The sequence below is a fragment of the Lupinus angustifolius genome, chromosome LG04 (genome assembly GCF_001865875.1).
Source record: "Lupinus angustifolius cultivar Tanjil chromosome LG04, LupAngTanjil_v1.0, whole genome shotgun sequence".
Classification (NCBI taxonomy): Eukaryota; Viridiplantae; Streptophyta; class Magnoliopsida; order Fabales; family Fabaceae; genus Lupinus; species Lupinus angustifolius.
This window is the reverse complement of record NC_032012.1, coordinates 9,826,706-9,851,394: the sequence shown is the minus strand read 5'-3', so window position 1 is coordinate 9,851,394 and position 24,689 is coordinate 9,826,706. Positions and strand designations below refer to the sequence as shown.

At 32.2% G+C, this 24,689-nt stretch overlaps 2 protein-coding genes across 5 annotated transcripts; both read right to left on the bottom strand.

The window, feature by feature from the left end:
• Positions 276-9,037, bottom strand: LOC109344613 (endoplasmic reticulum-Golgi intermediate compartment protein 2-like). The gene is made up of 5 exons (XM_019583371.1): positions 8,933-9,037; positions 2,372-2,440; positions 1,974-2,099; positions 1,791-1,874; positions 276-1,315 (listed from the first exon to the last, which is right to left on the bottom strand). Exons 1-5 carry the CDS (start codon positions 9,035-9,037, stop codon positions 1,163-1,165), a joined length of 537 nt encoding a protein of 178 aa, XP_019438916.1. The 3' UTR covers positions 276-1,162.
• On the bottom strand, positions 9,654-21,608 carry LOC109345716 (cullin-associated NEDD8-dissociated protein 1). 4 transcript variants are annotated; one of them, XM_019584882.1, is made up of 30 exons: positions 21,449-21,608; positions 21,188-21,270; positions 20,937-21,106; positions 20,322-20,532; positions 19,393-19,558; positions 18,510-18,639; positions 18,102-18,216; positions 17,839-17,996; positions 17,635-17,758; positions 17,405-17,455; positions 17,248-17,330; positions 16,317-16,401; positions 16,142-16,243; positions 15,949-16,047; positions 15,762-15,872; positions 15,594-15,677; positions 15,367-15,507; positions 14,729-14,821; positions 14,450-14,571; positions 14,203-14,365; positions 13,873-14,112; positions 13,034-13,282; positions 12,765-12,941; positions 12,524-12,670; positions 12,298-12,414; positions 11,784-11,952; positions 10,416-10,493; positions 10,183-10,321; positions 9,926-10,048; positions 9,654-9,827 (listed from the first exon to the last, which is right to left on the bottom strand). In XM_019584882.1, exons 2-29 carry the CDS (start codon positions 21,221-21,223, stop codon positions 9,952-9,954), a joined length of 3,657 nt encoding a protein of 1,218 aa, XP_019440427.1. In that variant the 5' UTR covers positions 21,224-21,270; positions 21,449-21,608; the 3' UTR covers positions 9,654-9,827; positions 9,926-9,951. The 4 variants fall into 4 exon arrangements, with proteins under 4 accessions (XP_019440427.1, XP_019440423.1, XP_019440426.1 ...); XM_019584878.1 differs by having other exon boundaries at positions 9,654-10,048; XM_019584881.1 differs by having other exon boundaries at positions 9,654-10,048; positions 21,554-21,576.

Genomic DNA, 24,689 nt, shown 5'->3' with positions numbered 1-24,689 from the left:
AACCATAACCCCGAACCCCGAACCCCGAACCCTGAACCCTGAACCCCGAACCCCGAACCCCGAACCCCGAACCCCGAACCCCAAATACACTAAACCTCTAAACCATCTCAACATACTAAACCCTAAACTTGAACCCCTAAACCTGGAACCCCTAAACCTGGAACCCGAAACCCCAAACCTCCCTATACCCTATACCCTAAACCCTAAACCCTTATGCCTGAAACCCCTACGCCCTAGGCCCTAAGCCCTAGGCCCTGACCCCCCAAACCCCTCAAACTAAACCCTAAACATCCCTAAAGCCGCAACGAAAAATGGAGAACAACACAAAAAAAACACTGCATTCGGGCTACGAATCACCCGCAAGCATCAGAACACTACAACCATAAACACTTAAACTCCTAAACCACTGAACTTTGAACCTTGAACCCTGAACCCTGAACCATATTTATGTACAAAACCCCAAACCCCAAAAGAAATACAAGAAAACAATCCTGTCTTATATTCTCAGCTATTTCTATTGAGGTCATGGCAAATACGGTATTAAAATGAGAAAACATGTTAAAGCATATGGAACACAAATAGTACATAAATAGTGGATGATATCCTTAGACATAAACCTGTTAAAAGCCGAGTAATAAAATGAAGGAAACTACGTCGCTCTTCTTTGATTGTGGCAGTAAAAGGTGACAGATCATACCTCAAGGAGACTGCTGCAGACATTAACCAAAGAAGAAAGGATAAGCAAAACTGGACAGTGGGAACAACTCGAACAAAAAGGAGAAGATTAGTTGGTAAAGCTTCTTTTGAGATTTATCTATATTCAGTGGGAACAACCTGAACAAAAAGGGGAATATTATGATGCTTATCATATAAAAATCACTAGAATACCATCACTAAATTGGTCGACTTTATGAACACGACGTACACTCCTAGCTTCAGTTTTTTTGGTAGGTCTTAGAAAAGGTAAATTTTTGCAAAAGGTGGTTCAATTTTCACTATCAAGAAAATAACAAAGTGGCAGAAAGCTGACTAATGAAAAGTTGATAGATGAATTCCCGCAGGAAAAGATTAAAAAAGTAAATTAGCATTGGAAACTATTAGAGGGAGAGATAGGAGGAAACATAACACTTGTACCTTGGGTTCGATCAAGAGTGCCCAAAATTCAAACCTTAATATAACATTTAAATGTTCCACTAGTATCACATAAAGTCCTTGTTGTTTCATCAAGGGGATTGCGAAGTCCCGGATAGATGGGGCCAAATGACAAATCATGGATAACATGACTGACATTCACATGATTCGATCCTCCAAAAATCTGCAGAAAATCCCGACAAAATTAGGCAACTCATTCTAATATATAGGTCTGCGTGAGTATATATAGATATAGAACCATTTATTCATGGTTTGACAACTGACAAGTTAATCATTAGACCAAGAAATAACCCCAGAGTTACGATCTAGAGAAAAGCATGCTGATTTTCAGAAATGGTATCAAAAGAGATCTCCCTCAACCTTAAACATAAAACCAAAAACTTTCGTTGCAATCTTATAATTACTACAAACCAAACTCTTAGGGCAGAAATCCTTCACTTTCAATCCTTCACTTTCAATCCTTCATTTTTAGGAACAAAAGGTATAAAAAGTAGTTCATGTAAACTCCAATTTTACACTTGTAGAAGAATTCAAACAGCCACCATAAGGTGAACTTGATTTTGATATAACCAACAGACATTTCAAATGAGAATCTTTGTGAGCACATTTTAGACAGGAATACACTACGAAAAGCTTACCATCTGAGCAACATATATATTAAGTCCATGAACTGAAATATGGAAATTTCCAGCAACCCTTTGAACGTCCAAAACGCCATAAACCTACAAGATAATAGAACCAAAAACCAGTAGTAGTTTAGGTTTGAAAAAAAAGTAGATCACAAAATATTAGTGACAATATAATAAATTTATAATTGATACCCGGCATCCTGCCCCATTAGTTAATGCGTCCTTAACCTTCTTGATCATATTTACCGTAGACTCATCAAAAGATTGTAAAGGATTCTTCTGTTCTGAATCCTCATGGTGATCTTTACCACCATCTGGTTACAGTTGTTACAATAAGTGGCAAGATCAATTCGGAAGAACAGAAGTATCAGAGGAATTGCAAGCTTCAAAGTTATTTTGAGGCACGGTGTATGCAAAAACCCAAACCCTATAAAAGGTTATTTATGCAATGCCAGATAGAAATAAAAAGAAGAATAAATAACCAAAAATCTTGCTGAAGTTGGACCACCAAACACCAAGTTGGACCCAAAACCTCGAACCCAAAAATAAAAAGAAGAACAAATAACAAAAAATCTAGACAAGTAACACACCTCAATTCCAGAAAAGCTCTTATGAGCAATAGCACCAGAAGCAACTTTCCAATGTCTGCTTATGAAGATCTGATACCACCCTTAAAAAAAGAATGTGTATTTTTTAGCATAAGGCATACTAAGGGATTGAAAAAGCTCTACTTGTTACATTATAAAGGTCAATACCTGAACTGATCTTGTGGCGTACTTAATTTCATAGGTTGCATTTGCATGGGAAAGTCTTATAAGCTATTCACATCTCCCTATAGTCCAGGAACCCAAATGATCAAACGGTAAAAAAACCAAGCAGTACAGACTCAACTAAATGGTACCAAACATGATTATGTGCCCAAGAATATAAAAAAGTGTGTCCAAAAAATAAAAATAAAAATGTACCCAAAAAAAACATGATTGTGAGTAGGTCAAAAAGCATAATTAATACATACTAGGGAATTTTGTTCAACATAAATTTAGAGAGTCATTGCCTACATTTTTTGAGGAATGGGATCCCACAACATTCCATATTTTTTCATTAAAAGACAAAGTAATTCTCTGATACCAACGTCAAACGAGGAATGGCATTATGATCCTTCATACAGCATAACAAGAGTGGAAGAAGCTCACCAAATTGAATGCATATGCATGGTTCTATTTAGTTGGAGCATCCAGCATTACCCCACAATTCGCGAATGTGAAAATTCAGAATAAAATACAGGGTTGGAAAAATGCTAGTGAGAGAGACTAACTAGACACCGTACTACCTCTCGTACTTCTACTTCAGCTAAAGTGTATTGTTTCACTTCAAAAACAATCTTTGGATTCTACACACTGAATCTAATGGCCACAAAAAGGAGCCGTTTCAGTGGCTTATCTCGGGTTGTGCGTTGGCAAATGACCAGCCAGTCCCTCCTCGTTGCTATTGGATCAAAATATCTCTTTGTACAACCCTACATCTCTACTGTCCAAGGACTGTGCAAAACTTCCACAGCACGTGGCCCGGTCCAGTAAGCTCTACAAAACGGACCGTTGGATGAAATGCGTCTATCTATTGAGCTTCCCAATTTTAACATAAATTATGATGGATCTAGTAATGTGTCAATTAATCCAGCCGGGTTGTGGACCAAGCTATTCTCCCAGCCCATATTCCTAACCTGGACAAGAAGGTTTTTCTCCCAGCCCAATGCAAGGTCCAAACATTCAATACTCTTTTTCTCATTTTTTGTAAGACCTTTTGAATTTTTTCAATACTCTTTTTCTTTCATGATTATTTTTCCATACTTTATTCAAGAAGTGCAAATTTGTTTATCAAATTGACTTCATGACTTGTAGGTTAACAGCTGAGTTTACTCACACCCTTATTATATGGTGCAAACTTAATATTAAATTGCCATCAATCCCTTAAATATTATATTTGCTACCAAGTTACTTCTTGAAAATAATATTTTACAAATGTTAATTATTAAAACATAATTTTCATATATTAATTTTTTAAAAATAGGTTTGTCACCAGTTTACTTGACTAAAGAAGTTTGTGATTGTACAAAAAGAAATAATGCATCTCCTAATATAATGAGATAAGATATCTCTCTCGGTCAATAAAATCATGACATTTGTCATATTTAATTATTTTTTACTAAAATATTTTTAAAACTAAACAAAATAATACACATGTCATATTTCTACTGATTGGAAGAGATAAAGTATATCTTATTATGAGGAGATATTTTATTCTCTTGTAATAATATCTGAAATATTAAATTTATCATTGTATTAGTTTCTTAAAAATTTAAATAAATAAGTTGGTGACACTAAATATGATAACAACTTGGATACATGTCATTTTATATGTCATGATTGAATAATATTTACTTGACATTAAATTTAAGAATTGCCATTTTTAAATCATTACTTATAATATTTTTTACATAATCCTTACTATATATATGGTGAAGTTAAATATTAGTAACTTTTTTACATTCATTTTTAATCTCATTTGTATATCAAAATCTAACACCTACTTGTTATAGGAATTTAGAAGTGACAGAAAAAATAAAGTGTGCAATTTTTCCCTAATAAATAGATGTTGGGTTTTAAAACTCAAATAATGTACATTACATCATGAAAGAGTTATTATATTTAATGTATTAATTATGGAGATATATTTTGTTATTTAAATTTATTTTGATAAAGAATTTTGTCACTCGCATTCAGAAATCGGCCTATTCCAATGGCATTTGGAGAACTTTGACTCAAAGAAAGATTTGCACAGTCAATTATTGTTTAGTGTATTTTACAAGGTTTGAAAATTATCTTTTCCATGTTATGACATTGGATGGAAGGTTAAGACATAGTGTATGGTTTAACCAAAGTATAACACATAACTTGCATAAATTCTCATGTTGATATTGTTCAAGAAATTATTTGATCATTCTAACCATATTCTCCTATTGAATTTGTAAATATTTAGTTTCTTCACTTTTTCATATTTCTTACTTCATAAAAACACCAAACAATTTTGTTTGTTACATTCTTACTTTAGATAAAAGATACAAAGTATGAATATATTTCTATTAGGCAATTCTTTGTGGTTCGACATAACCTTATGTTATACTACAATTGAATTTTGAAAGAGATGCAAGTGTAAAATAGTAAAGTGTTAAATTATAAATTTTATTTGTTGATAAAGATTTCCTAAAAATATAAGTTCAAATCAATTCATGGTTTGTAATTTTGTACATAAGAATAGCATACAAAAGTGTGATTCAATCAATGAATTGTTACTTGACAATAAAAGATGATGAATAATAAATATAACCGCTAACATTTAATTTCTGTTATTTATTTTCCACAACTAACATTTATTTTTCGTCATTTACTTTTTTGCAACTAACATTTATTTATTGTTTTATTCTTTATACCAACCATTCGAAAGAAGTGGTATGATTAACTACTAATTTTATTCTTTTGTTCTTTTTATTCTTTGATACCAACTTTTAGTAAGAAATGGTAAGGTTAACTTAATAAAATGAAACCAACCTTTATGGTAGGGATAAAAGGAACCTGAAAAGAGAGTAAATAAATAAAGTTTCATCACTCATCGCTCAAAATCTAAATAAATAAAACTTGCAATTTGGAGTAAATATTCTTTCAACAAATTGACCATTTATTGAGGGAGGAAAACCTCCTCTAAATCATCTTTCAACACTTATTGAGTTATTGATTGAGTTTTTGACTGACTTACTAACTTATTGATTGACTTACTTACTAACTTATTGAGTTACTAACTGACTTATTGAGTTATTGATTGAATTATTGAGTTGTTGATTGGCTTACTGACTGAGTTACTAGTTGAATTATTAAGTTACTAACTGACTTACAGACTATCTTGTTGAGTTATTGACTGACATATGACTGTCATACTGAATTACTGACTGAGTTACTGAGTTGCTAACTAACTTACTGACTTACTTACTGTCTAACTTACTGAGTTACTGACTCACCAATGGAGTTTGAAAATGTCAAACATATTAAACAGATGTGGAAGTATTTGTTGTAAGTCTGTTTTAACTATTCCTAAGTATCCCTTTTCAATGAGAAAGTTGATTGTAATTTTATTTTTTACTTAAAACTACTACTACTTTTGTTTCTCTCAAAATAAATTTTCAAATTAAAAGAGAATATAAATCCAATATGCTTCAAATCATCATCTCTATAATTTTAATTGTAGTGGTAAATAATAATATTATGTTAGTAAATAAAGTAGGTAATAATTAAGTAAAACAAAAATTGCACACATTTTTAGTTCTTTCTCAAACCATTGTTCGGAATATAGAACATGATGCATTTTGTAAATGTTGAAAATGCTAAATAAGCTTTAATAAAATAGTTTTGGAGTCTAAAATATATTATTGATATTTCCAAAGTATAACATCATTTTGAATGAAGAGCATCCATAACAATTTTATTTTTACATTCTTGATTCTCCAAAATTAAAATCCAATCAAAAACGAAAGTAAATGATTGCATTGTAGAACCCTCTAGTAGTCCTCCTTCACAACCTGAACCTCAACACTCACAATCTCAATTTGATCATTCCTCATCCTCTAACGAGCCAACCAATCGCATGATCATGGACGCATTGGTTAACCTTCGATGCTACATCACAACAAGGATGGATGCTCTTGAAGTTCATAAACAATAAGTTTGGAATAACATCATGATGATATTTAATTGATTGGGCTACATGGACATCGATGATGATGAGTTGGAGGCGTTTTAGATTCTTAGGATTGTAATGTATTTTGCTTGTTCTTGACTTTATTATGTTTGGTTGTAATGTTATGACAATCTCAATTCCATTTTGTATGAACAACGTTATCTTCAATTACAATTCTATGTGTTTTTCATTGACCAAATCTATCTTAGCATACATATGATTGTTCATATATAATGACATTGACACAAAGTATATTTTGTATCCCTATATTTTTGTGTATTTCCTATGGAAAGTTTAGCTTTTTCTTCTTTTTGATGAAGTCAAAATGATGAGCAAATTTAGAGTTGTTTTTTCAATTAAAATTGTCAGGGCAATCCATTATGAACATAGAGGAGGAGCCTAGGGAGATTTACACAAAAACAAGTATACATATCAAGAAACTCAACATCAAAATGATATTGGTTTGTCATCGTCAAATTAAGGGATATTGTGAAGAAGATCTTGCTTCTCATCTTAACTATATTTTGATGAAGACACCAACATTTACAAAATGAAGAAAAAGATTGGAAGACTTGGAGACTTGAAAGCATGCACATCAAGATGATAAGAATTTATAGCTTTCTAAATTATGTACTTCTAATCCTAAGTCATTTACTTAACTAATATATAATGCTCTTAGGAATGTTTTTCAAAATTATTTCACAACTTTAACTTGGTTTAAATATGATTTCAAAAGGTTTAGAGCAAACTTTCAAAAAATCTCAATAACAAGTTACTCGAAATTGAGTATTTTTTATATTACCAAACTGATGACAACCTCTAGGAGGTTGCATTAGAATTAGGATTGTTTTAGCTTGAAGTCTTGAGCTTTTTAAAGTGTAATTCGTTTTTGGTGAATTGTAGGAATTTAGGGTTGTTTTGGTGAGGGAAATGGAAAAGATTAGGAGAGGGAAGCGCCACAAGCATGGAAGCTTGATAAGCTATGAGGTTCGCCATAAGCAAGGAAGCTTGATAAGAACTTGTTAATGGTAGTCACGGCCAACCTAGGTTTAGGAGAAGTGCTCTCAACTAAAACAATTCAAATTTACTCAAAATTCAACTTAACTTTATTAATGACAATTCAATTACATAAATAGGCAATCTGAATGTCTTGGACTGAAATAAAAGACGAAGTCCTAATTAACTTGCATAATAGAAAATCCTAATTAAAACTTAGGCTAAAAATAAATATAAAATAATAATGTAATTCCTAATTAAATCAAGTAGATAAGATCTTAAATAATGTAATTTGGTTGAGATATTTGTTGGCTGAGTTGTTGATGTCTTGACCAAGTCTTGATCAATTTGAAGATTCACAAGCCTCTTTTGATTTCAAAATCCCCACAATTTGGAGAAGATAAGATAGTGAACCAAGTCCTTTGCCAAATTATATCTATCTTCAAGCAAGTTGAATAACAACTTTACAATCTAATTTCCTTAATTATAGTTGTGTCATCCCTAAGGCCATAAATAATCTATCTTCTCCTATTTGTTTAGGAGAAGTGCTCTCAACTAAAACAATTCAAATTTACTCAAAATTCAACTTAACTTTATTAATGACAATTCAATTACATAAATAGGCAATCTGAATGTCTTGGACTGAAATAAAAGACGAAGTCCTAATTAACTTGCATAATAGAAAATCCTAATTAAAACTTAGGCTAAAAATAAATATAAAATAATAATGTAATTCCTAATTAAATCAAGTAGATAAGATCTTAAATAATGTAATTTGGTTGAGATCTTTGTTGTTGAGTTGTTGATGCCTTGACTAAGTCTTGATCTATTTGAAGATTAACAAGCCTATTTTGATTTCAAAATCCCCATGGTTTGGAGAAGATAAGATAGTGAACCAAGTCCTTTGCCAAATTATATCTATCTTCAAGCAAGTTGAATAACAACTTTACAATCTAATTTCCTTAATTATAGTTGTGTCATCCCTAAGGCCATAAATAATCTATCTTCTCCTATTTTCGTGCTTACCGAATCTTCAATGTTGGTTCGAGAAGATTTGAATATGCCGTTTGAATTTTTATGACTCTAGCTTCAAATGCCATGTGACAAGCTTATCCTTGAACCTAGGTGAACTACTTGGTCACGAAATATGGATCATGTTACAAATAAATCTCAACGCATATTACTTGAGTTAAATACTAAAATACTTGAATAAAAATAAACCTAAGACTATATGAGAATGCAATCTCATTTATTTGAATCAATGCAAATAAAATAAACCTATGTTGGAACATACTCTAAGGACATAAATGTCCTTCTCACATACCCTCTCCTGGGTCAATTGTGTCCTTTGAGACCATAAGGATCTCTACCTTGGCATTTGCCCTAATTGTAGGACCATCACGATTTTTCTTACCCTTGGGATCAAAGACTGCCCTAGGAGGGTTTACATCAGTATCCTTAACCCCTAAACCCATACGCCAGACCCTAGACCCCTAAACCCTAGGCCCCTAAACCTAACCCTCTTAAGCCCCAAAACCCAGAACCCTAAACCCAGAATGTGAAACATTAAACCCTTACTAGGTTACTGATTGACTTGGTGAGTTACTGATGGACTTACTAACTAAATTATTGAGTTCAACTTTCAATCTCACAATAAGGTAACATCATTCACGATACCATCATTTTCGACCTCTTGGCTACCCTAATTAATGTTCTGGTTGAAAAATAATAGATATATTTATTTTTTTGGGTTACCCAAAATCTGATGGGTTCAAGAATAGTATTATGAATTTCAACTCCGCTCAATTCAAGTTTGAGTTCAGGTTTGGGATTCCGGATTCAAGGTTGGGTAAGCACAAACTCAACATGCCCCGTTGCCATTCGTAAGGCTAGTGATACATACAGTGGCACAGTCCACTTCTAACGTAGTCGACCACTTCTAAAGCAAGCTCAACTTGTTACAACATGTATATATCTTGCCTGACGGAATGTTAACTAATAGGATAGACAAAGATTGAAGACAACTATCCGAAGTGCATTTCATCAGTGAATGTTAATTTCTTTTTTCCTACTTTTCCTTGTCTCTAGGCATGATAATAAAGAAAGTGGCTAATTGATAGATGCAAACAGCAATCAAGGCCAAATATTTCATCCTATACAAGTCACCATTAGCATTCCCATGCTAGATCACGTAAATTGATTTCTCATATAGTACAAGTAACTGGTCCAGAGAGACTCCTTTAAATATGCATCAATGGGTTTCAACTCCATGTATCACTTTTTTCCATCGAGATGCCCTGGCACTGGCAGTTAATTTGTAACACTCCTTCCTAAAGTAAGATAGAAACAAAATTAAAAAAGAACTCCAATGTGCAGATCTGTTTATCCATCATTCATTGCGAATTGAATAATACTTCTCCGAGAGAGTTTGTGATTTTGATATTTCACTCATAAGGTTCTTGAACTTCACACTGCAATCTCCTCCACTGCAAAAATAGAGATACAAAGCACTTAGATAAACATGAGATCAATAACTAACGTACCTTTTTACTATGCCCCAACTGAGGATAGTCATGAAAAATATTATTAGCTTGATTCACAAACAGTGCAAAATACAAACCTAATGCGGTTCAAGGATGCAATAGCTCGAAGTGCACTTCGAATCATGTCTTCATTACGATCCACTTCCTGCTTCACAGCATCTTGCTTAGGTTTAAAATTAATTGTCTTCAGGAGAGGATCCACCAATGAATCTAAAACTGAAAGATGCAATAAAAGTAAGAAATAAGTAATCCAACATATTCAAATCTCACTGTTTAAAGTCTTGCACAATAAAACAGGGACATCACAAACCTGCCAACACTGCTGATGGACACTTATCAGCAAGTTTTGAGAGAATCAGATGACAAGGCATTTTAACATCATAATGATCTGAAAAGTAAAAATTTACCCCTAATATCAGCAGTGGCACCAAAAAATGGTAAAATCAGAAGACACTAAACCACTACAGTCAGGATTTTATTCTAAGGGGTGTCAAGACTAAGGATCATATAACTTTTGCATAAAGAAATTTTTTACTAGCACATACATATGGTATGAAATAAACTTGATAATAATTAACAAAATGCAGTATAATCAAAAGCTCCATGAGGACGAGAGCTTTTTGAAAAATAAGTAATTACCTCCCCTAAATTAATCTAAACATGGTACAAATTTGTTATCTTGGGTGAAAAAGATTGAAAAAATGGAAAACAATATTGTGAAAACAATAGTGCACGTATTGTCATTTTGTTATCATTACTTGAAGAATCAATGCAGATGGTTAAAGATAGGATAGGCAACTCAAAATCAAATAAAAACTAATAATATTGTGAATAATATAGAAATGATGTATTTTTATATTTACATATCATTACTAATAATAATAAAACACTTGAGCTTATTTTATTACTCAAATATTTTTATTCTGTAGGATCACTAAGTTTTAAAAATGTTTGAGATAAAAGTACAACTTTCCCTACTTTTTTGTTGGAACATGTAATCAAGTGAGTTCAAGAAAGTAATAAAGCGAGAGAGAACTTGTTTTTTTTTTGCTCCAACGTAAGCTGGATTTCAGTTTCCCATTAAGTTGTTAGAAACGATCATTGTCATACTTCACAACGAATTGTGTCAAAACTTATCTCATCAACATTCCCTAAATGATGGATGACACACAGTACACGGGGAAGCAAAAACCTAGTAAATTGTAAAAAAAGCTCATTTTGGTTCCTTACGAAATGTAGCAATAGTTCTAAAGAAATGTTGCTTAAATAAACAAAAGAGAATAGTGAATTTATAGTCAATTTATCCCACTAGGTGTGGTCGACTATTTAAGAGTAGACTACACCAGCAACCCATAGAGTTTAGCTTAATTATACTCATCACCCCTTTTGTTTAAAACATTACACTCACCTCCCCTACAGGGGTAGATAATATAATGTATTTATATAAAGGAGGGGTAGTTTGTGTGGTTTCACTAAATCTGAGTGGATGTTAATGTAATTTTCTCTAAAGAAAACAATCATTTATCATATAATTATCTTTTAAATTTAAATCACAGGAGAGCTAGGAACAGAACTAACAAGAAAATATCATGTTTAAAAATTGAATCACATTAGACCAGCGAATTAGTAACAAGAAAGAGTAATTTGCAGGAATGGGAAAAGAAAAACAACTGCTTACCAACCAAACCAGATTTAAGATAAGGAACAATGAATGATGATGGATTCACTTGATCAAGACAACTATCAAGTAATGTGTCTACACACTCGAAAGCAGCCTTCCTCAATTCAAGACCATCATCCACAATATGCTTGAAAGGGCCAAGATCAACTGTCCTTATCAGCTCTTGCTGTCAGAAATAAATTATAAAAATCAGATCGGAGACCACTTCAATTAACGTAAGATCTTAAGGGTCTGTTTGCAAGTTGAATTTTGGAGGGGAAGAAAGGGAAAGGGAAGGCTTGAGAGTCATCAAATACACTGCTGAGATGGCTCATAAGCCTTCTATTTCCTCTTTTTTTCCCCTCTAAAACTCAACTCGCAAATAGACCTTAAAGGAGTTCCAATAGACTCAAAGCCTTTACAAAAATTAGTAAAATTGTGTATTTCATGTGAAAGAAAAGGCCAGGTTTAAATACAAACATAAAAATACACAACAAAATTCAATCGAGCTGAACATCAGAAGTCAGCTTACTTTTACAACAGTTTGATCATAGAGAAGAGGTAACAGATCAGGAAGAAATCCCTTGATGAGGTTTGGCTTATTGTGAGCTAATGTGCTTAAAGCCAAGACAGCAGCTCGCCTAACATGCTGCATGCTCATAAAAAAAAAACAGGGAAAGGTTCAAACCAAATACAACTACAGCAAAAAATAAATAACTATTTTATCATTGTTATTTAGAAATGTATTAAAAACTCACTCGGTCATTATCCTTGATAAGCATAAGAAATGATGATATTTCCGGATATATAATCTCATCAATCTTCTCAGGACGTTCAACAATAGAGTACTTCACAGCAATGACAACTGTAGCTCGAGTAAATGCAGCTGGGCTGGTTGTTCGTACCTAAAAATTTCAGAATAGACAAAATCAACTATAAAACATAAACCATGAACGTCACATCTCACAAGCATAAGGTACAAACAGACAATTCAGATACCTTAAGTGCAGGTACAAGCTTTACAGGTTCAATAAGCGCAATCTTTCCCAGACACTCAGCCACTACATTGCGCACCCCCTCTTCCTCACTTTCACAGTGGTTGAAGAGTAAATTAAGTACTTTCTCAACACTAGACTCTTGAAATTCAGCTTTATTAACAGACTGCCTTACAATTACCTGCCAGGAAGGAGCAAGAGGATCACATATAAATTAGATATTAGAGAAAAATCACAACCAATCTGAGATAACATGAGCTCAAGGCAAGACACCTCCTTCAAAGAGTGAAGCAAGAGGTATTGTTTCTTCTGCTGATTGTCAATCTGGTCCAAGATAAATGGCAAGTACTTGGGAAGATTGCCCACCGCAATGTTACCAAGAGCATAAGAAGCAGCAGATTTTATCTCTTCAAATGGAGATTGGAAGGACTCAATGACAATATTTTCTATATGGGCATGTGCACTTAGATCCTTCCTTCTACCAATCTCTCCAAGACATAGAAGGGCAAGGTGCTGCTTAGCCTTGGAAAGAAAAAGAATAAGCTTTAGTACAAAAGGAGATGAAAAACAGTCTTGAACTGGAAACAGATACAGTGATGTATTCATTTAATGTGAGAGAAAACAGATGTATAAAAATTATAATATGCAAAAGACAAGAGTAAAATTGGTAGCACATGTCCAACACCCATACCATAAGATCTTACCACAGTTGTCAGTATCACATCTTACTAGTATTGGTTTCTCGACTTTTCATGTATAATATGACATTTGGAAACATCGATACTTTGCCAAATAAAAGTTACACACATGGAAATAGATGTATATAATAAAACATACATTTAAAACAGTAAAGTAAAAAATAAAAAATTACTAAATCACCAGTTCATTCATGCATTATACAATAAGATCAAGCAGGCAATAGACCATAGTCTATGCACATCATATGACAGGTTTTTAAATCTGATATAGTTAATGGATGATGAAAAATGCAAAAATATGGATCCGAATCATCAGATTAACTGAGAGCAGACTGCCCCCTGTAAATGACATCTATAACATGGACTTCATCAAAATATTAGATATGCTGTTTAAATACAGGAGAGAAAACTTACCGAGTTAGAACTGCTGTCGTCCTTGAGCATTTTGGTAAGCATGTTCACTGTAGATGAACACTTATGATCACCCGCAGCAAGACATAGAACAGCCACACATTGAGCTATTGAATGCAATGCTTGTTTTGCAATGCCACCTGACTGTGGTGAAGGCTTTGCACTAGCAAGTAGTGACTCCAGAAGGGAATCAAAACTAGTGTTTGCAGAATAGACTAAAGCAGCAAAAAAATTCCGTAAAGCCTGCAGTATTTAAAACTAGACAATGATATGAATGCTCATATTTCATATGAAACAAAAAATGAAACATGTTCAATTGTGCATAAAAACTACCAAAAGAGCTTGCCCTTGCAGCAATGAGCTTTTGATTAATGTTAGTGCTTGAGGAAGAACTTTGTTTCTAACAGCCAAACCAACACTAGGACTTGATCTCCTATCCCCCATTAAGGTGCAGCAGAGCTCCAAGGCAAGTGCCGTCATATGCAAGTCAGAATCACTGAAACACGGGTGACAAAAATAAGAAAGAAAAGGTCGATGAATAACGCAAAATGAACCTAAATACTAAATCCGTAAGACAAACCTAATTAGTCCCGACAGTTCTACAATAATAACTTCATAAGCAGATGAACAAATCTTATCACCATATGCAACTATTAGTGAATTTAAGGTTCCCAGAGTTGCCTGCCTTAGTGCACGATTAGCCTGTATGCAAACAAGGTGAAATTTAGAGCCTTTAACCCCTTTTGATGGGAAATTCTAATAAACAAAACAGATTTGGATTCCAAAATAGAATACACTGACTTTCAATATAACAATATATCACAAGATAAACAGACTATTTAAGAGAAGAATTCCATACTTTTCGTAAGAACGCATTCAACTCTGCAATTACATGTTCCAGAACACATGATAAATCCACCCGAAGTGGAGAAGCAGCAATGACAGCAAAAGCCTGCATAAGAATTACAAAACCATGATGTTCAAGACAGCGGCAAAGTAGATTCACAATGACTTTTGGAGAAAAAAGAATAGAATGATGCAGAGACTGTAATACCAGCAAAAGAATTTTTGGCCCAGTGTGAACTGACTGATTTTATAAATAAAATACTATTGGGACAAAGACAAACGAAGTACAGATACTTCACAATAGTTGTCGTGTCCATCTCGAATATTTGGACACTCCTATTCTATAATATTTATTTTGCCATATCCCCATGTCCATGCCAGGCTGTATCTGTGTCCCATGTTCTATGTTGTATCCGTGCTTTCCTTGGAGACAACAGGATATTTCACTAATTACTCAGAATAGTTGCATCCAACACTAACTATGAAATATAAACTCTCTTCATGCCAAAATTATGACTGGTGTAAGACAAGCAATCTCTCTCCTAACTCTTACAGCCTTCCTTGCTACAATTTGCATAACAATTTTTCTGCATCATAGAGTCAACATCTTCTAGAACTAAAGCATAAAATTCATGTATTCAATTTACCAACCTTTACAGCTGTAAGTCGGGTTATCTCATTTCCCATCCGATCAACAAGCACAGGAAGGCATGCAGGTAATTCTGCACTGAGATGATCACCAAATGTTGATATGACAAGGCCCATGCAGGAGATAGCACACTCCTTAACCTCCTAGAGAGGGAAAATAGTTATACATGACAAAATTATAAAAATTTAAATAAAAGTAAGAAAAACCTTGTATAAAATATTTTACTAACCTGATCTTGATCTTGGTTTATCAAGCGAGACATAATGCCATTATATATGGGATGAACATATGGTCTGAAATCAAAAACAGAACCCTGCACCACAACCCCATTCTAATAACTACAAATATGACAAATATCATTTCCCAAGCTAAGAGTATATAATATATCAACATGCACCTCAATGTTGGGACGCACAACATGGACAAGTTCCCCAAATACCCTCAACGCCTCTGCAGTGACCTTGTAATAACGCTCACCAACAGCTAACAGAACAGGAGCTGAAAGAGCCTGCAAATGTATTCACAAAAGAGTTAATTCAACAAGTTCCCACAAAAAAATAAGGACCTTAATAAGTAATTGTTACCTTGATATACGGGTGGAAAACAACAGCAGAATGTGAAGATAACACCAATCTTGTAAAAATTAGGGCTTCAATCTTCAAATTTGAGGTAGAAGATTTGTCCTGAAAAGCAAAGAATATGAAAGACCATAAAATCACTAATAGGAAGCACTGCATGGGATCAAACATTGCCATAAAGAGAAATGGCATTGCTTACATTTAATGCTTTTTCAATTCCTGGAATGAGTGACCCAATGTGATCTGCAAGACAATCTGGCAAGACAACCACTAGTTCCTTTAAAACAGAGAAGGCACCAACCTGCATAGACAACTTTGCTTAAAAGTTGGTGTTTATTGACTTGAATCAATTATTAACTTTGTGTGACCCCTACCTTTGTCTTGAAAGATTTCTCACGCAACTGTCTATTTATAGATTTGACAATTTTTGGCACTTCTTGCTTTAACAACCACCGAGGACTGCATTACATATATGCCAGAGTTCTCAGTCAACAAATGCCATACTCTGATGTCAACTAGCTTAATGGTAACAAAAAAATTAGAGAGCCCAACTGGATGATGGTGTTGCCCTTGATAAAGCTTAATGACCCAAATGAAAATTGCGGAAAAGTTACACTATGCACATACACATCCAAATGCAGATATTATAAAAAACTGCTATAAAAGATAGTATCTCCTGTGAAAGATGTAAAGCCTATAACTGTTGAATCTCCATAAAAGAAACATCAATTAAGCATTTTTACCAGGCTTGACATAAGCATTTAAAAATAATGGATGCACAAGGATACAGAGTCTCAGCGAGGGTATTAGGCTTTAGAGACAATGCTTTTTCAAAATTTACAAACATATATAGCAAACTGAGCTGACTCTTCGGGACACCTATAACTGTTGAATCTCCGTAAAAGAAACATCAATGAAGTATTTTTATCAGGCATGTCATAAGCATCTTAAAAAATGGATGCCATCGGATACAAAGTCTCAGGGAGGATGTTAGGTTGTTTCTAGGCGATGTTCATTTTGAAAGCTACAAGTAAATAGCAGAATGTCGTTAAACTGCACACATCTTAAAGTTTAAACAGAAATTCCTCATTCATGTTGCCATATGTATGAAAGTAGATCATGTAGAAACTCAGGAAGAGAGTGGAATCAAAACTGCACAACTATTTTGTAAGAAGCATGTATTAAGCTTCCTAGATAAACATTCTGAATATGCATTCATTGAATCAAGCTTCTAAGAGCAATTTTATAAATAAAAAGGGTAAATGCAAAGTGAGTTCACAGTTGACAATAATAACATTAACTTGCCTCGTTTCATTTATATCAATCTGTCCTTTTGTGACATTTCCAGTTTGACGCAAGAGCTCAATAAAAGTATTGAATACATCCATCTGCAACATATCCATGTCAGCTAAGCAACCTTGTTTTGTAAGAAATTAATAATAAGATACTCATTTTGGTTTACCTTCACATTTTCTTCTCTCTCTCTAAATCTATCAATCAGTTTTGGACAAGCCTACAGAAGAGTTCAAGGTTAGGAAGTCACCAACTAAAGATCATAAACAGGAACTCATGCCATACACATGACATGATACCTGAATTTTTATTTATCAATTTTATGGATAAAAATATTAAAGTGATCAACAAGTTATTTCAGATAAGTGAATTTGAAACCGACAATGAAGTTGCAGTTACCTCCTCATACAGCTTTGCAAGCATCTCTGGACGAGAAACAATCAATGCTGCAAGGCACTTTGCCGCTGCTCTTCGAACTTTCCAGCTGACATCTTCATCATCTGTATATTCATTGGCACTTTCACTGCAGAAGAATAGGTACAATTTACAAGAATATCATGCAGGTATGAATCCCATAGCAAGCAGTTAGACCAAAAGACATACTCATCCTCCTCATCTTCATGACCTTCATCATCAGTATCCTCTTCCATGTTGTCAGTGAAGTTTGGATCATAACTTAAATATTCTAGAGTGAGATGAAGAATATCCACACAGTAAAATGAAATATCCCTTGGACACCTTAGGAGAAAGCTTTCTAGTGCCTGAAGTAAAAAACTAAAAATGTTGAGCAGATGCATGACAGCATAACATGTATACACAAATTTCACAGTTCAAAGTATGGTTATTGTTCAAAAAAGATGCAGTACCTGCAAGCTGTACTCACGAAGCTCTTCGTCATTTTCTGAGGCACTAGTACAGTAATTAATTAGCACAGGAACTGTGTCTCCAAGATGAGGTCCAAACCGATAACCCACAGCACGACTGAAATTCCAATTAAATGTAACTTGCCAGTCAAAAAAATGATTTCATTTCTGTAAGTATAAAAAGGGTGAAGCAGCACAAGAGGCTCCCACATATAGTGGGATCTGGGTGTGTAAGTGTATGCTGCCTTACCCCCAAATGGGAGAGGCTATTTCCACAATTTGAACCAGTGACCACAAGGACATAAGAGAACAACTTTACCGTGCGGTGAGGCTCACCCTCAAAATGGTTTCTTTTCTGTACCCATGAAAAAATGATTAAGTCGAGCAAAGTAATGGAGATATATTTCTAACCTCAAAGCACCAATCATCTGAATGTTCGTACGGGTCATTTCTGACTTGACAATTTTCTTTTTTAAGTTTGTGACAACTTCAACTGTTGCCCTTGCCAACAGGTCATCTGAAAAGCTTGAAGAAAGAGATGCTGAAAAGATGAAAAATAATTTGTCAAATTGAACATAAAACTTCCACTGTCAACAACTTCAATCAAATTAAAGAAGTGTCCATTTCAGGGTGGGTTGCCAACAGCCTCCTTGAAAGTATATATTTGATATCAATAATTACATATACTAGACCTAATCGAATAGTGTTCCATTCCAAATAAACATAAACATGCTATTGAAAATTCTGTTCCATAAATTTCTATCAGAAGGCGATCACTATTCTTTTTTTTCCGTCTTTCCAAATGTTATATTTTACTTATTCTAAGAAGCAATATTTCTAATGATTTTCTCACAGATAAACGCTAGCTCAGCAATTTTAAGAAAAAAGTATATGATAAACTTTCTATACAATGAGTTGCAAGTGAGAAAATTTACATTTTTAATATACAACAATGGGTGGGGAGGCTTAGTAACAGTGTAACACAGCCTCTATGTCAGTTTTCCTTATCAATACAGTAATCATGATCAAAAGTTACACAAACATTCTAGTTAACATGAAAATTCAACTCGCCATTGAAATGTCAACATGTTCTAATCAGAATAGAGAAAAATCTTGGACGGAAAAATTGTGTGGAAGACGTTACTGAAACAAATTTTATCCAACATTTCAAACCAAGGTGGAGGAGACTAAGTTTGACAAGACTCAGAAAATACATAAAATAAAATCAACTCTCCTCCAATAAACAATTCTTTTTTCACGGGAAATAAAACCTACATATTTAAATTACTCTTACCGATGCATGCAACAGACTTCTTGCGCACACTAGCTTGATTATAACTCAACTGAGACAGCAGAGCGCTAAGTAACAGCTCATGGTCAGCCACCATCAGATCCCCAAATTTATGAAGGACGTCACATAAAATATCTAGACATTCACATTTTATCCCTGTGATCATGCCCTGGAGATGAAAAAGGAGAGTCGTGTAAGAATGCCGACAAGAAAAACACTCAGTGATGTCGATAGCATGTGATAGCCCATGGCAGGAAGCAAAAATCTGCGATAGAATTATGGCAGATGGCAATGCAGCAAATGGAAGAGAAGTTCATGCTTTACAATTAAGCTCGTAAGTGGATGAAACTACACTAAGTCTTGCTACCATTCTGATTATTTTTGTGTCAAGAATAATTCTATAAGACTGCATACCACAAGCAATGGGCTTAAATAGACTGAACCACTGAAAATTCAATGCCAAATTGGCTGCATGTCTTAGAGCAGAGGTCTCTAAATTTTTTATCTCGCAAGTAAGTGATGCACAAAAGGAAATAATGGAATCCCTACAATCCTACATCATGCATAGATCAAATTTAACCACAACAAATGATGTAGCCAGAAAACTCAGCCAAGGTTTTATTCAGAATAATGAAAAAAGCAAGATGCACAAACGAATGTGAAACACCACACACTTTATGTCCACAAACTAGTAAAGGAAAAGGGCATTGTAAACATGCAGTAGAAATCTAAAGAATGTAAAACGCATGCAAAGGATATTAGATTTCTTATTTAATTCATCAACTGCACCATAACAGATGAGAAGCCACAAATACAAATAAAATTACCAACATGTATAAAGTATCAATAACTAACTAACCTAGGTAAGCCCAGTTTTGGGTTGTTAAGTTTCAACCTACATTAGATTTTCTAAGAAAAAATTAAGAACTTACTTTGCCAGTAATTCCTTTTATCAGTGGTGGCGAGAGAGACTGAAGAATAGATTGTGCAAGAGACTGAGTGGAAACTTCAGCAACAATTGTCTTCAGAGCTATGCTAGCAATGTCACGATGTTGTTCCTTCCCATTCAGCAATTTGTCACATAATTTACTGGTCATTTCCACAACCATTCGCTCATTCGACTTCCTCACCAGCGGAGCAAGACTGCAATTTTTAAATTTACATTAGCTAAATTAACAAATGAAACATCAACACCACTTTAACGCTTGGTTTTTTTATTTTGTCCTGCTGTAACTTGAATGTTATAACATACGAGAAAGATCTACGAGCAACTCATTTTCAATAGTAGCTACCAAACTGTTGTTATTACATGAAATTATTTCAAATACAGAAAACAAGTTTAGCTTAAAGAATAAAAAATACAGAGATGTGTAACTTCAACAAGCAACAAATTCCACCAAGCTATATTGCATGATTACACTAAAATGTCTGAAGTTTCAAAGTCCTGAACAAATGCATTTGAAGTTATCATCCTATAACATCAATGCTAGATAAGCACAGAATACTATATGATAGCAATGGATAAAAGTTAGCAACATAAAAGTCACCATTTCACAGCTAGTCCAGAAACATCGCCAGCTGCATCATCAAGCTGTTGTATGATGATAGTTGTCAATTTAATCTCCAGCTCAGCATCAGCCTTAAATGTGTCTTTATTCAACTCATTTAGCAAATCCGATGTAGCCATGTATCTGAAGTCTTTATCCTTCCCAGTCATCTGTGAGAAAAAATAGGAAAGAATTATCATAAATGTCAATATTACACATATACAAGTATAGATTAAAAATAATAATGATACCTTCTCTAGTATGTTAGTCAAAGCTAAATTTGCCATGATTACACGAGTGAATAATGCTCCAAATCTCACAAAATATTAGCAATCTGTGAAGCAATGAACAAACATAATTGAGAAAATCTCTCGATGCTTGTAAAAAATAAAACGGAATTCCTTATTACAGATCAACGACCCTATACGTATTGACACAGGAAAGCGTGATTCATTTGAAATCTCAAAAGCAGATGGACGAATCGCAGTAGTAAATTAGATTTGAGGTAGAACCTGACTAAGTGAAAGTGAAAGTGAGACTGAGACTCCGAGAGTGAGAGAGAATGCGAAACCCTAAGATAAAGAATAAAACGATTGCGAACAAGTGAAGACACACACCTCAACAACTCAATTTAATTGCTAATGTCTGTTTCTTCAATCACTCCCACAAACCCATACTTCACAACTTATATATTAATATAAATATAGATTAATTAACTCAAACCCCTATTCTATTATTATCACTTATATTAGTATATATCCACATATTATAATAAAATATTAAATAATGTAAATGTTTTATATAAATTTACTAAAATAACTCTATTTAAAACATATTATCAAAATAAATTAAAAATAAATGTACATGTATTAGTGAAAATGTGAGAAATAATAAATGAAGGTATAGTATGAAAATAAAATATAAATGTGTATTAAGTTTTTAAAATATGAAAGGATAGATTTTGAATAACATATAAAAGGTAAAATATCAAAAATATATAAAAGTATACTATTAATATAAATGCATATTAACCCAAATCACATTCTAAAATAATTTTAATATTTATGCATCGTCAATAACTATACTTTTTGTATATTAGTTCAAAGTGTATATTTATTTTTTGTTTAATAGACAATAATAATTAACATAAGAATGATATATAATATGTTCATAGTATAAAAAACTCTTATACAATCAATACATTAATGATAAATTGTTCTATTATATCTTATTTATTATACTCTCATTCATATAACAATCAATAGTATTTCGGGTATCTTGATATCTGCCTTGTGGAACTTGCATATCCATAAAAAAAATTGTAGTTAAATATTATACATTGTATATTATATTTTTTACTATTTTGAAAGTATATATAATTTATTTTATTATCATCTTTAATAAAATTTAGTATTGAACTATAAGGACAAATTTGTTATTTAAATATGTTATTATTAATGTAATAATTAATTATATATATAATTATTACAAATTTTGTAAATAAACTTGTAAAGATGTTGGATAATTACAAATAGGTGTGAAAATTGGTAAGCTGGATTTTATTATCATACCCTATCATTCATGATTTATTCATATGTGTCATATTTCAACCATATAGTTTTTATTTTCTCTCTAATTAACATATGAGATTCTTATAAAAAGCTGATTATATTATATAGGTTTTAGATAGGTCAAACAATGTCTTATTACCCAAACAAACATCCAAAATATGATCATTTAAATTTCTAACTACATGTCTTATTATCATATCCTATCATCATATCATTCATGATTTATTGATTTAAAATTTAAGATATAATAAATATTAATTTATTTCCATAATATTAACCTTGGAGAATAAAAATAAAAATATTATAAAACACAATTGTAAGAGTATTTTCAATGAAAAATTGTATTTTTTTATATGTAAAAAAAGGAAATTATTTGTCAATGTTATGCAATAAATAAAGAGTATTTGTTATAAATAATAGTATATAATCATATGAAACTCATTTTGTTATTGTTTGTAATGTAATTATGTATTTAAATAAGAGAATAAAATAAATTCACATATCAGGAGATAAATTATCTCATCTTGCTAATAAAAACATGACACATGTAATGTTTTATTTAATTTTAATAAATATTTTTATAAAAAATAATTAAATATGACAAATGTCATAATTTTAGTGAGAGAATGAAATAATTTATCTTTTATACTAGAAGATATTTGATTCTCTTTAAATAATTGATCACTTGCAATTAGTTTTGTAGATAGATTGCATAATTGAGACATATTCATTCAAAAAAATTATCATGAAATGTTTCTCCACTTCATTCTTATTTCATAGTAATGATTGTATAAAGTAGTAAATTTCATAAACCATCTCATAATTTGTCTTTAGTGTGATAAAATTGAGAAACAATTGTATTTTTAGAATGTTGTTATCGAATATTGAAGTTATAAAGACACATGTAAGAGGCAAATATTTAAACAAAATATGGTAAAAAAACTCAAAGGGGGACACCATTAACAAAATAACATAGAGGAAATAGTGAGGATATGAGTGTGTTATATGATTTTCTGGTAAATAATAAGGGTGGAATATAGAATTACAAATTAATTAATGTAGGTGGTTATACCATATTTTGACTTTATAATAAACTAGCGTGTCGGCAGTCACTTCGTGTCTGCCGACCCGCATTTTTTTTTAGCATTGAATATTTCATTTTTATATATTTCATTTTAGAGAATTAAATCACTTTTTCGTGTATGATATTATAATTTTTTGATTGAAAATATAAAAATATTTTTCTTCTAACCTTCATATATATTTTTTATTGTATGAAAAAATATTGTAATAATTATTAATTATAAGGGCAAAATAGGTAAATGAAAATTATGCCATGTAGGTAGTTATTATATGTTTTGGCTTTATATATAGTATAGATATAAATAATAAATATAGATAATAAGTATATATATATAGATGTAGATAATAAGTATAAATATAAATAGATTATAACTAGATAATAAGTATAAATAATAAAATTGATAATAAATATAAGAATTTAATATGTATATATTGATAATATAAGTGGTTTTTAAACTTTCAATAAATATTTATCATTCATATATTAATTATGATTGACTTTTAAATAGAAGTATTATAAATTAATGTGAATGATATATTGATAATCAATACATAAATTTTAAACCCTAAATATAAATTTAGAAGTATCTATCTATACTATATATAAAGCAAAAACTTGAAATAACTTCCCCATGGTGTAATTTTTATTTCATATATTGCCCTTAACATTATTTAATTTTTTTTAAAAAACTATATAATTCTAAGCAACTACCACCAATACATTAATTAACCACATATCTCACCTTAAATTAAACATTATCATAAACAAAACAAAAAATATAATATATAAAAATTGAATATGTAGTATCACACAATATTCGCCGGCAAGTACGAAGTGCCTATACATACTAGTGAATATAAATAGATTATACAAGAATATTGTAACACTAATATTTATACCCTTGTGAGTTGTGATATGTACAAATGAATATATTAAAATAATAATTCTAATTTTATAATTTATAGGTTAACGTTTAAAAAATAGTTTGTGATACAAGAGCTAGCCTTCACAAGCCCAGTAAAACGCAGCGTTGTGATATGTACAAATGAATATATTAAAATAATAATTCTAATTTTATAATTTATAGGTTAATTTATA